The sequence below is a fragment of the Lepidochelys kempii genome, chromosome 11 (genome assembly GCF_965140265.1).
Source record: "Lepidochelys kempii isolate rLepKem1 chromosome 11, rLepKem1.hap2, whole genome shotgun sequence".
NCBI lineage: Eukaryota > Metazoa > Chordata > Testudines > Cheloniidae > Lepidochelys > Lepidochelys kempii.
The window spans coordinates 74,551,834-74,564,618 of record NC_133266.1 but is presented as its reverse complement, the minus strand read 5'-3'; the positions used below and the strand labels follow the sequence as shown (position 1 = coordinate 74,564,618).

At 40.6% G+C, this 12,785-nt stretch overlaps 1 protein-coding gene across 9 annotated transcripts in view; it reads left to right on the top strand.

The window, feature by feature from the left end:
* Positions 1-12,785, top strand: part of TRAF3IP1 (TRAF3 interacting protein 1) — an 88,090-nt gene that overhangs the window by 56,067 nt on the left and 19,238 nt on the right. For 8 of the 9 annotated variants that reach the window (XM_073306845.1, XM_073306849.1, XM_073306848.1 and 5 more), the window contains 3 exons: positions 2,936-3,056; positions 3,240-3,276; positions 8,534-8,607. In XM_073306845.1, the coding sequence (XP_073162946.1) occupies positions 2,936-3,056; positions 3,240-3,276; positions 8,534-8,607 (232 nt within the window). The remainder of the gene's footprint in view (positions 1-2,935; positions 3,057-3,239; positions 3,277-8,533; positions 8,608-12,785) is intronic. The other variant, XR_012154393.1, reaches the window with a different exon arrangement.

Below are 12,785 nucleotides of genomic sequence, written 5' to 3'. Positions count from 1 at the left end.
ACTACATTGTAATCAGTGTCTGCACCAAAAATTCCGTCCCCATTAACGACACCCTCAGCGCCAATGAGGAAAACAGCTGCACCCCTGGACCGCAGGGTGGAGGACATTGCTGTAAATAACTATAAGTCTGCCCCTGGTCCAGGTGGAAGTGGGGACACCACAGATAACACTGCTGCAGTCAATTGTTCCTGAATAAGCAGCAAGTTAGGACAGGCAGGCACAGCAAATCTGCTGTCTGGTATGCAATTGGTGTGGAAACAGACAATGCTCCTTAGTACTGGATTCTTCAGATGTCCCCAAGGCAATACCAGAGTTCACAGTATGGAGTACCCCTGGTCCTGCAATGGAACTGTTGAGAGGTTGACAGCCGAGCTCTATCCCACATACCCACAGACTCATGGTGCTAATTGGTACTTTCCCTATACAGAGAAGATGAATCTCCTTTATACTCTGGAATTCCCCCGGTCCATTTTCTGGGTTCTTTTTCTTGGGGGACCTGCTGAAGGAGAGCATTCCCTTTTCTTTCTGGGCAAGGAATCTGAGCTCAGTCAAGAAGTCAGGTCCTTTTTTTAGGAGCCGGACACACCTGGATTGTTCCTGTTACTGAGGCAAGTCTCATGGCCTGCTCAAGAAGTTGCTGCTTTAATCTGAAGTCTCTAGCCACCTGAGTTCTTCTTAAAGGAGTTACAGGTGAAGCACCTTTCCTTCATGTGCCCTTCTCTGAGGCACAAAAGCATCGGTGTTACAAAAGGACAATATTTAAACTCTGGGAGAGCATCCCACTGGGAAAAACTACCTACCTAATTACTACAAACTAAAAGGTACTACTAACTACAGTAAAACCTGCCAAGAGTGACCACTCATGGGAGTTCGGAAAAGTGGTCGCTTGTAAGAGGTGGCTTCTCTTCAGAGGTTTGCACACCGGAGAGCAGCAGCTGCTGGAGGTAAGGAAGATTGGTTTCTTCTACAGGTTTGTTTTTATAGATAGGAGTAAGAAAATGTGGTCACTGGTTGCAGATGCCAGGTTATCGCTCTTCACGTTTTCTTCACAGTTAAATTATAGGGGGAAAAACTTTCGGTGGTCTCTCTTCAGAGGTGGTTGCTAAAGCAGGTTTTACTATATATGCAAAAAAGATCACAGAAGACAGTGAAGGCAAGCGTGAGGTAAGGTCACACTAAGTGCTAGCTGCTGGCGGTAGGAAGGAACTAAGGGGGGTGTCACTGCCCTTACATAGTCATGGGAGGGGCAGTGACAAAAAGGGCCTAAGTGCTGCCCCTGCAGTGACTGCGAGGCAAAATTATCTAACTTCTGTGAGCTGTGCATGCATACACCTGAAAGGAATGTCTTTAACAACTCGAAGAAGAACCTGAATGCCTGGCCAGTACTTTTGTCTTCATAGATTCATGTATTCCAAGGCTCTCAGTAAGTTTCCCAAACCTGAGGAAGAGCTCTCTGTAAATTGGAAAGCTCGTCTCTCTCACCAAGAGAAGTTGGTTCAATAAAAGATACTACTTCACCCACCTTGTCTCTCTGATATCCTGGGACCAATGTGGCTACTACAACACTGTATAAAACAGGCCATAGAACTTCCCAAACCAGTCTTAGAACATATCTTTTAGAAAAACATCCAGTCCTGATTTAAAAATTGTCAGCGATGGAGAATTCACCACAACTCTTGGTCAGTTGTTCCAGTGGTTAATTACTCTCACCATTAAGAATTTTCACCTTAATACTGCCAGTCTATATTTATCTAGCTTCAGCTTCCAGCTATTGGATCTTTCTCTGCTAGATTGAAGAGCCTGGTATTAAATATTTGTTCACTGTGGAGATACTTATAGACTGCAAAGTAAAGTTGGGCTACAATTGGAAAATGGCATAAATTTAGATTAGGAAGTGATTCTCCTATACAGTGGAACCTCAGAATTACAAACACCAGAGTTACAAACAGACCAGTCAACCACACACCTCATCTGGAACCAGAAGTATGCAATCAGGCAGCAGCAGAGACAAAAAAAAAAAAAAGAGCAAATACAGTACAGTACTGTGCTAAACATAAACTACTAAAAAAATAAAGGGAAAGTTTAAAAAAAATTGACTAGCCAAGGAAACTGTTTCTGTGCTTGCTTCATTTAAATTAAGGTGGTTAAAATCAGTGTTTTTTCTTCTGCATAGCAAAGTTTCAAAACTATTAAGTCAATGCTCAGTTGTAAACTTTTGAAAGAACAACCCTAACGTTTTGTTCAGAGTCACAAACATTTCAGAGGTTCTACTGTATTAGAGAGAACAAGGAGTCCGGTGGCATCTTAAAGACCAACGTATTTATTTGGGCATAAGCTTTTGTGGGTAAAAAACCCACTTCTTCAGATGCATGGAGTGCAAATTACAGATACAGGCATTATACACTGACACATGAAGAGAAGGGAGTTACCTCACAAGTGGAGAACCAGTGTTGACAGGGCGAATTCGATCAGGGTGGATGTAGTCCACTCCCAATAATTGATGAGGACGTGTCAATTCCAGGATGGGCAAAGCTGCTTTTGTAATGAGCCAGCCACTCCCAGTCCCTATTCAAGCCCAAATTAATGATGATAAATTTGCAAATGAATTTTAGTTCTGGTCCTCTACTTGTGAGGTAACTCCCTTCTCTTCATGTGTCAGTATATAATGCCTGCATCTGTAATTTTCACTCCATGCATCTGATGAAGGTTTTTTACCCATGAAAGCTTATGCCCAAATAAATCTGTTAGTCTTTAAGGTGCCACCGGACTCCTTGTTGTTTTTGTGGATACAGACTAACACAGCTACCCCCTGATACTTGTATTAGAGAAAGAGAGGCTCTACTGTATTAGAGAGAGAGGTGTGTGCTCTCTTCAGGTATGGACAACTTTTGGTCAAATTTCTGTATGGTTTAAATTTCCATGGTCTGTCTTTCAGGAATGGCAGCGGTAAAGCCGTCTCAAATGTGATCATAGACAAACAGAATTCTGACGATGAGGATGATCAGTTTGTGGTGGAGGCAGCACCACAGCTACCTGAAATGCCAGAAATGGAAACGGTCTGTTAATATAACAAAACCCAGCCTTTTTGTCCAAATGTGTTCCCTTAATGTTGAGTTCCCTTAATGCTGTCCAATTATTTTTTTTATTTGAGCAGTTTCTTATCTGAGATGCGTGCATGCGTTAGATCACAGCAGTGTAAGCTTCCTAATAACTAAAAGCTTTTTCTTTTTCTTATGTAGGAGCCAATAGTAGAGCTGGATGGTGATGAGAAGCATGGTAAGTTTCTCTGGCTCTTCTCTGTTCATCTGTGGTTCATACTCTGCACAGGATGTAAAAGAATCTTAAATAGATAATGGGAATAACCTTTCTTAATCATGTTTTGATCTTGCATCTTGAGGGTACATACTTCTAATTTATGCAATAACTTTAAAAAAGAAAAATATAGAAACAAGCTATTTAGCAAAAGCAATCTGTTCTTATTGTAACAGGGTAGCAGGATCTACAATCCAGGTAGGGATACAGATTTGTTAATTCATCCTGTTAACAAGAGTTTAGAACCCTGCTGAGTAAATTCTGCTAACTTATTATGGTAGGTACCGCTGGTAAAGTCCACAGAGAACCAGCATATTATCAGATCAAAGTGAAACTAAACTGTGGTATCAGTATGTGTTTGCTGCGAAGTTTTAAAGAAGATCAAACCACTGAACTGGCAGAAGTCACTGACTAAGCACCGTGAACCAAAGTTTGTTGACGTGCTCAACCAGATTTTAGAGTAATAGCTTCAGGTGCAGAAAGAATATTTTCTTCGTTTCAGTTTATTCAGCTGGCTCAATTCAATGACTAGTTCATTCACCGTTGAGAAACTGGTTATGAGTTGAAAAAGCAGGGAAGTTTATTTTCCTTCCCTAATCTATGAATAAAAACTACGGATTAGAGGATAAGATCTACTAGTTCTAAAATCTTGAAGGACATGGTGACCAGAAACAATTAGTTCTCTTCATTAATTACGAATAATACTTCCCTTTGTTTATTAAATTAGTTTTAAATGCAAAACGTTTTTAATAGACATTTTTCTTACATATCAGCACATTTAAAGTAGTGTTTAGTAAATAAAATGCGATTTTTGTACATTTTTAATTGAATTTCTATTTCCATCCAAATAGAGATAGACACACATTGTATTCTTTGTAAGTAATCATTGTAATCACATTGTAAGTTAAAAAAAAAAAAATCATCTAGCAAATAAGAAACGCATCATTCACATTCACCATTTTCTAACTTAATAAAATATAAAACTTAAGAATCTAAATACATATAAGTTAAACTATATAATTGCTTAAATAAATCTGTATAATATAGTATATCCTCCTGGTTAGCAAAATAAGCACCAAAGTTAGGATAATGGCTATATTTAGTTGCAAATCAACATGTTTTAATGGTTACCAACCAATGAGAATCAACCTTTCTCTTTAGGAAGATAACTAAAAAGTACAAATGCAAAACAGTATTAAAATTGAAGATTTAAATCATGGTTTCTGATTTAAAATTGGTGATTTAAATCAATCCACCAGGCACCTAGGCTTAATTAGTTTTGTTTTGTGGTGGTGACTGAATTACCAGTAAGGCAAAGCCCAAGAAGGAGCTAAGTTTGGTGGTATTATACAGCCGATGTAGACTTTCTTTTGAGTGTGGTCGGAACTGTCAGGTCACACTTATGTAATAAGCAGCACATATTATCAGGAACTAAACTTGTTGTCCTTTTAAATCAGGGGTCGGCAACCTTTCAGAAGTGGTGTGCCGAGTCTTCATTTATTCACTCTAATTTAAGGTTTGGCGTGCCAGTAATAAGAATCCATGCTGAGCTGCTCCCCCTCTTGGCCCTGTCTTCACCACTCGCTGCCCCAGGCTGGGGCCAGAGGGGCACAGCGTGGGGCAGCTGCAGAGCCCCCCGGGCCGATGCCAGGAGCAGAGCTCCGCGGGCCAGTGGCTGGGACCCGGGGCTGGCAGCGGGCTGAGCAGGGCCGGCAGACAGAACCCTGGATGGCAGAGGGCCGGCGGATGGTACCCCAGGCCGGCAGCGGAGCCCCCGGGACCGTTGGCCAGGACTTGGGCAGTGTGAGTGCCACTGAAAATCAGGTCGCATGCCGCCTTTGGAATGTGTGCCATAGGTTGCCTACCCCTGTTTTAAATTCTAATAACACTGAATAGATACTTAACTTCTGAGAAGTGTCTCCTGAAAAACAATCATCTAGATATGAGTTCTAATCTGAGCTCTACCACTACCCATTTTGTGGCCTTGAGGGAGTCACTTAACTTCTCTCTGTCTCTGCCTATCAGGGACTGTGGTTTTGTGATTGTGGTAAGCCGCCAAGGGGTCAATTCCCATTTTATACTGAGACAGTGTATCTACACTGGAGTTTTGCATCAGTGTAGCTGCCCCAGTACAAATATCTCTATATAGACAGACCTTGGGATTGGATTGAGGATTGTCTAGTTTACAAGAGCTCCAGTTCAGCAAAGCGCTTAAGCTTTTGAAAATTTTACCTCACATGCTTAAGTGCCTAAGGGCTTGTCCATACGTAAAACACTACAGCAGCATAGCTGCACTGCTGTAATTCTTCAGTGTAGAGACTACTTACTCTGACAGGAGGTAATCCACCTCCGTGAGAGACGGTAGCTAGGTCGACATACCAATGTCTACATGGGGACTTAGGCCTGGTCTACACTACAGAGTTAGGTCAATGTAAAGCAGCTTATGTTGACCTGTTTATGTCAGTGTAGACACTACAGCCTTGTTCCCACTAATGTAAGTGCCCTACTACACCTACATAATAATTCCACCTCCACAAGAGGCGTAAGGCTTATGTCGATGTAGTTAGGATGATGCAGCATCTATGTGAACACTATGAGTTACTTACATTGGCTCCATGCTGGAGCCGTGAAACTGACAAGAAAGCTGCTGGCAGCTTGAGCGATCACCCAGGGGTGGGTCGGGGGCTCCAACTAGAGCCTGGCTGCCCCCCAGGCTCCTGTCCTCCAGTTCAGCTGCTGCTCTGGCTCTCTGTTGGGAGCCCCGCAACACCGAGGCTCCCAGCTCACCACTCCCTCCACACTGGGCTCTTGGCTCCCCACTGGGAACCTGGCAGCCATCCAGGTTCTAGGTGTGGAGCTCCAAGTGGGGAGCAGGGAGCCAAGAACCCGGAGGGGGTGGGGGTGAGAGCAGACAGGCTCCCAGCAGGGAGCTGTGTAGAGCTGAGATTCTGAGCTCTCAGCCCCCCCCTTAAGTCTCTGGAAGTGTTCCTGGTGAGTAGGCATACCACCAACAGAAGGAGGGCAGTGTGGACTTGAACCACCGCAGTAACTGCTGCAGTAGCTATAAGACAACCTAAAATAGTTTGTAGTGTAGATATGCCCTTAGGTTGGCTTAACTAAACTGCTCAGGGATGTGGATTTTTCACACCCCTGAGTGACATAATTATACCAACCTAATTTTCTGCTGTAGACCAGGCCTGACTCCTGCTGGTACTTAACTTTCTAAGTCACTTAAATGCTTTTGAAAATGTTATCCATACTTAAATTTATGCAGATGCTTCAGTCTCATTGATTTCACATGCTTAAGTGCTTAGCTGAATCAGGGCTAAGGTGTTGTGAAGACTAGCTCATGTTTGCATAGCACTTTGAAAGCATAAAATACTATCTAGGTATCAAGTACTATTGTTGTTTCTCACAGCCATAAGAATGTTATGTTAAAGTATGAAAAAAGATGAGAAAAATCATGTGGAAACTGATTCTGAGCTAGCCCAGAAATCTGCAGGGAGTTAGTTTCAGACTTCATACTCAGTAGCCCAGCATGGTCTGTGTGACCACTTCAGTTAACAGGAAAGATGAGTTGTCGCTACATAGTGTCATTTAAATGAGAATTTCTGAAGGACACTGTACCTGAATGAAAGTATAGAAAACCTGTACCTCCAATATTTAGCATTGTTGTGCTAAAATGAAATAAAATGCTTTGAAGGAAAAAAAACAAAAACCTTTCAACTGTTTGATTGCTGAACCTTAACAGACTACATCTCTAGATGTATTATAACTATATTTTAAAACAGAATAAATTAAATGTCTCTTACCTAACAATACCTGAGTGCTGTTTCCTCTTCTACAATACACACCTAAGACTGCATAGGAAATGCAGGTAATACCTTGTGTTGCTTTAGGTACTAATGACGACATTAAAAGTTGCAGAAAAAATAGAATCCTTCAAAATCTGATCTTCATAGCTGTGAAAAGCCTGTTGGGCAGTGCACCATGGCAGTGTAATCTGTAACTCTGTCAGTGTGAATAGTAGACTTGGTATCTCTGAAATGTAATCAAGTATCCAATTCAAATGGTTGTCTCTTTAGGCTGAGTTCAGGAGACATGTTTTGTCTCGAAATAATTTAAATGTTCTTGTGGCATGTTACTTTAGCCAGCAGTGTGTGTACCTCTGTATGATTGACCGATTTAGAGTAAACTTTGAAAAAGTGTACAAATAAATCTACACAAGCAACTTGGTTCTAAACATCATTAGGCTTATTCTTTATCCCAAATCTCATTTATTTAGTTTCTCAAAACCTAGAATCCATTGTAATTGTATTGGACCTGGTTTATTTGAGAGAGGTGTTTTCCTAAATGTCCACATGTAAATTTTGCACTTTGTAAAGGAAGGGCGTAGAGATTAGATGATCTCTGTATGTAGTCTGTACAGCATTTGGCTAATTTTTCTGAATGAAAAATGCTGTATAAATGTAAGAGATTGTTATGATAACATATAAGTCAAGAGTGTGGTTCTATACCTTTAGTGAACTGTACTTTCACATAATTTTGTGTTAATTTTTTCAAATGTATTTAAATCAAAATTAAAACCACGTTTACTCTTTGATATTTTTGCAAAAGAAAGGTTTACTTTAACCTACTTTGGGTGGTTCAGGTTGCCTTTAAGTCATCAGTTCAAAGGCTAGAATAGTAGTCTTGTAAATATACTGTTATAACATGAGGTAGTCCGATTGACAAAAGTAGTTGTTTGGGGATGTTGTCCTTTGAGCTGTTCCCATTTATCCTTCTCCTATCCATTACCCTCCAGCCAAGCAGATTTGGATGTGGCTCCCATAAAGCCTTTATCCTTGCTTTGACCACCAGTTTAGATGCTGCCTCTTTGGCAGTTCAACTGAGAGGAGCAAAAGACAAACCTTGGTATGTGCCTCAGGAAGATGAACGAAGCCTAGTAGGCCTCTATTATGATTCTGTGACCTGACTTGATTTCTTTCCTCCCCATCTCCTCTCTGGTTGTGCTGTGTAATGTACTTGCCACTACACCATCTTGACATCATATAGAGATGGGATAGATAGACTAATTTACTGGAATACAGTTACAGCTGGTCTAAAATCACTTTTCATTTAACAGAATTAAGTGATCAGGTTTTAGATTAGTTTTCAGATTATTTACAACAGTGTTTTAATGTCAGTAACCAGCACTAAGAGAAACATTGATCTTCAACAGGTGGTCTTGTAAAAAGAATCTTGGAAACAAAGAGAGATTATGAGACATCGCAACAGTCAAAGTCTATAGAGAAGGTAATTTGATAATGGGCTCCAAAGACTTGTCATTCATAAATGTTTCAGTAGTGACCTCTCTTTCGTCCGTGCATTGTTTTTTTCTTCCCAGTTTTATTTTCCTTACTTATCTAGTTATTATCCTTGATTTCTTAAATTTATCTTTGTGCTTCTCAAATTATGTCAAGCTTTCCATATCAGACTCTGCCTTTCTCCCTTTTTTCATTCTGTTTTTGTATTTGGTACCGTACTCCTTTTTCATGTCCTTTATTTTCGTTAGCTAGAAAATGAAAAAGAGACAGGACAGAGAATGAGGAAAATAAGTGAGTCTCAGAAGATAGTGACATCTCTCATTTTGCTACTTATCAAATGTCACTGAACACTCGTATTCTGGTCAGAGCTCTATAATTGAAGTCGCTTGACTTTATCAAGAAAGCATCTTTGCAGCAACAGAAGCCAATGAGTTTTATTAATTTCAAGCTGCTGTAGTTGTAACACTGCTTCAGTTGGGAACTATATGAGGCATGATTTGTGTGTTTGAATAGCTGTAATGTTTTGATTCCAGTCTTAGTTGTCCTTTGGGCATTTGTAGAGCAGCATCCTGTTGTCCAACAACAGTTTTCATGGGCTGCTAACCAAAATACGATCTTAAGATACTGTTAACCTTATAAAGTATAATCAGATGTTGGTTCTCTGATACTGCTTCATGTCTCCAAAGCTATCTTGATTCCAGTCAGTACTGAAGTGTAATTAATGTAGTAAGTGTCTTTAGTCTTTATACTGAAAATCCTTTACTGTTTGTGCCTTGTCAAGATCTTGTTGCAAATGCCTATTAGAGTGCACAATAACTTTTGATTGATTTTCCTGATCAACCAGCCATTGAGAAGGCTAGTAAATTATTGGGCCAACTTGATGAGCTGGAGAAGGACCTTGGGAGTCACTAAAATATATGTTGGCGAGTGCCAATATAAGAGCCTAGACAGGTAGACTTTCATGTGCTTACAAGAAGGCACTTGTAACTCCCAATTATCATCAAATCTCACCTGGAAAGTCCACAAACCTATTTTTACTTCAGTTTATCCTTAATCTTTATTCATAACTGTTTTCATTGGGCAAGAACTTCAGTAGTGACCTGGGATTTTATGTGCCTCAAATATTGGGTGCCCAACTTGAAAAAAGGTGCTGAGCACCCATCTTCTGAAAATCTTGCCCCTATTAAGGTGTCTCAGGTTGAGCATCCAAAATCACTAGTCAGTTTTGAGGACCTTGGCCATTGGGTTTCTTTTGTCATATCAGAGTTAATAATTTCACGCTTAGTGGCAGACTTTATGGCTATAGTTTTAATATTAGTCCCAAAGATACCTTGAGTCATGAAGGTTATTTGATGACTTTGTGGTTGATTCATTGTTGTGAACAAGTATCTTGGGAAGCTTTTGAATACTATAGTCCCATTCTAGTCACATATCTCTTTTTTTAATTTGATGCAACAAGGCTGGCTGCTGGCATCTTGGTGGATCAGGAACAGAATTCATTAGAGAGTATAAATATCTCTAGATGACTGAAAAACAGATACATCCGAAGAACTTACCTTATGAAGAGCTATTATGGCTCAATAGTGGCCTCTAGTTTCTGTGCCAAAAGTGGTAGTGTTAACCTGAACCCTTCGAAGTATAATCTTCAGTTTGTCCATAGTTAAGACCTGAGATTGGTATATCTAGTCTTAAAAAATAAACACAGTTTGCCTTGCTGTCTGGAGGCAGTAGATTATGTTGTCAGAAAGGCCTGGATCCACAAATAGACATAGGGGTTGCGATGCCTAACTTGTAGGCGCCTAAAAATCACTGAAATCCACAAAGCCTGAATTAGGCCATGTTCTCCCGATACAATGAATGGGGGGAGGCAAGCAATTTAGGCACCTAAATCCCTTTATGGATCTAGGGCAGAGGAATCAGGATTTACTTTCCTTCCTCCCCATATTGGGACTGTCAAGGAGGAGTGCAGTTCCTCAGAGGGAAGGAGCATCTTCCTGAGTGATGCGGGAGGCTGTGTCCAGCCAGCCTTCCTTGGCCGGGGGAGAGTCCCACAATGCGGCAGAGGAAAAGTGAGGTCAAACAATACAATGAATACCTCCTCAAACAAGAAAACCCATTAGATTTTTCCAAATGGCAACCCATTATCAGAAGACTTTGCTGCATCAAACTCCTCTTTATTCTACTTTAAAATACATTGCATTACAAATCATAGACCATAGAAGTGTAGTACTGGAAGGAACCTTAAGAGGTCTTCTAGTCCAGTCCCCTGCACTCAAGGCAGGACTAAGTATTATCTAGACTGGAATAGTCAAAAGGCAGACCGCAGACCAAATCTGGACCAAAAGACGTGTTTAAACAGACTGCAAAATCTTTTTATTTACTGATGATCATTATTGTTTTTAAAATTATTTTTACCCTCTCATTTTCTCACAGTGCAATCTCTAATATGTTGCACTGTGAATTAATGATTGACTGGTCCACCTTAATTCTTTATTTGCTTAATTTGAGCTATCATCATTTCCTCCAATAAAAAACTGTGTGTTCCTTTTTAAAAAATGATTTCATGCTCATAGGCGCATTTACTCTGTTGAAAGCGGTAGTCCTGCCTCCGGTGGTTTCGACGTTTAATGGCTTTATTTTTTTTTGATGCCATGTTTAAACATAAAATTGATACCAAAAACTGTTCATTTCAGGAAGAGTAGACTAATACTTTTTTATTTTGCACAGCATCAGAACAGAGGCTTGACCACTATGCTTAATTTATACAGCGGTTTGATTTTATTTTTCATGTAATGCATTACAAATATTAGCAATGGGGTATATTACTAATGCACAGCTTGTATGAGTTTGTTGAATAGGGGCACTTGCGGTGTGAAAAATGTTTCTCTAGAGTCTGGACCTTGACTACACCTTGACCGAGAAATTTGGACCTTGACAAAAAAATAATTGACTACCCCGATCTAGCCCAATACTAAGTGTACAGATTTCAGAGTAACAGCCATGTTAGTCTGTATTCGCAAAAAGAAAAGGAGTACTTGTGGCACCTTAGAGACTAACCAATTTATTTCAGCATAAGCTTTCGTGAGCTACAGCTCACTTCATCGGATGCATACTGTGGAAAATACAGATGTTTTTATACACACAGACCATGAAAAAATGGGTGTTTATCACTACAAAGGGTTTTCTCTTTCCCCACCCCACTCTCCTGCTGGTAATAGCTTATCTAAAGTGATCACTCTCCTTACAATGTGTATGATAATCAAGGTGGGCCATTTCCAGCACAAATCCAGGTTTTCTCTCACCCCCCCCCACCAACCCACTCTCCTGTTGGTAATAGCTTTAGATAAGCTATTACCAGCAGGAGAGTGGGGTGGGGAGAGAGAAAACCCTTTGTAGTGATAAACACCCATTTTTTCATGGTCTGTGTGTATAAAAACATCTTCTGTATTTTCCACAGTATGCATCCGATGAAGTGAGCTGTAGCTCACGAAAGCTTATGCTCAAATAAATTGGTTAGTCTCTAAGGTGCCACAAGTGCTCCTTTTCTTTAAATGTACAGAAATACTAGCCCCCCCTGGTTCTTACAGCAAAGTCTATTGTTTACAACAAATTTTAGTGAAAGTTCATAGAATCATAGAATATCAGGGTTGGATGGGACCTCAGGAGGTCATCTAGTGCAACCCCCTGCTCAAAGCAGGACCAATCCCCAATTAAATCATCCCAGCCAGGGTTTTGTCAAGCCTGACCTTAAAAACTTCTAAGGAAGGAGATTCTACCACCTCCCTAGGTAACGCATTCCAGTGTTTCACCACCCTTCTAGTGAAAAAGTTTTTCCTAATATCCAACCTAAACCTCCCCCACTGCAACTTGAGACCATTACTCCTTGTTCGGTCATCTGCTAGCACTCAGAACAGTCTAGATCCATCCTCTTTGGTACCCCCTTTCAGGTAGTTGAAAGCAGCTATCAAATCCCCCCTCATTCTTCTCTTCTGCAGGCTAAACAATCCCAGTTCCCTCAGCCTCTCCTCGTAAGTCATGTGTTCCAGACCCCTAATCATTTTTGTTGCCCTTCTCTGGACTCTTTCCAATTTATCCACATCGTTCTTGTAGTGTGGGGCCCAAAACTGGACACAGTACTCCAGATGAGGCCTCACCAATGTCGAATAG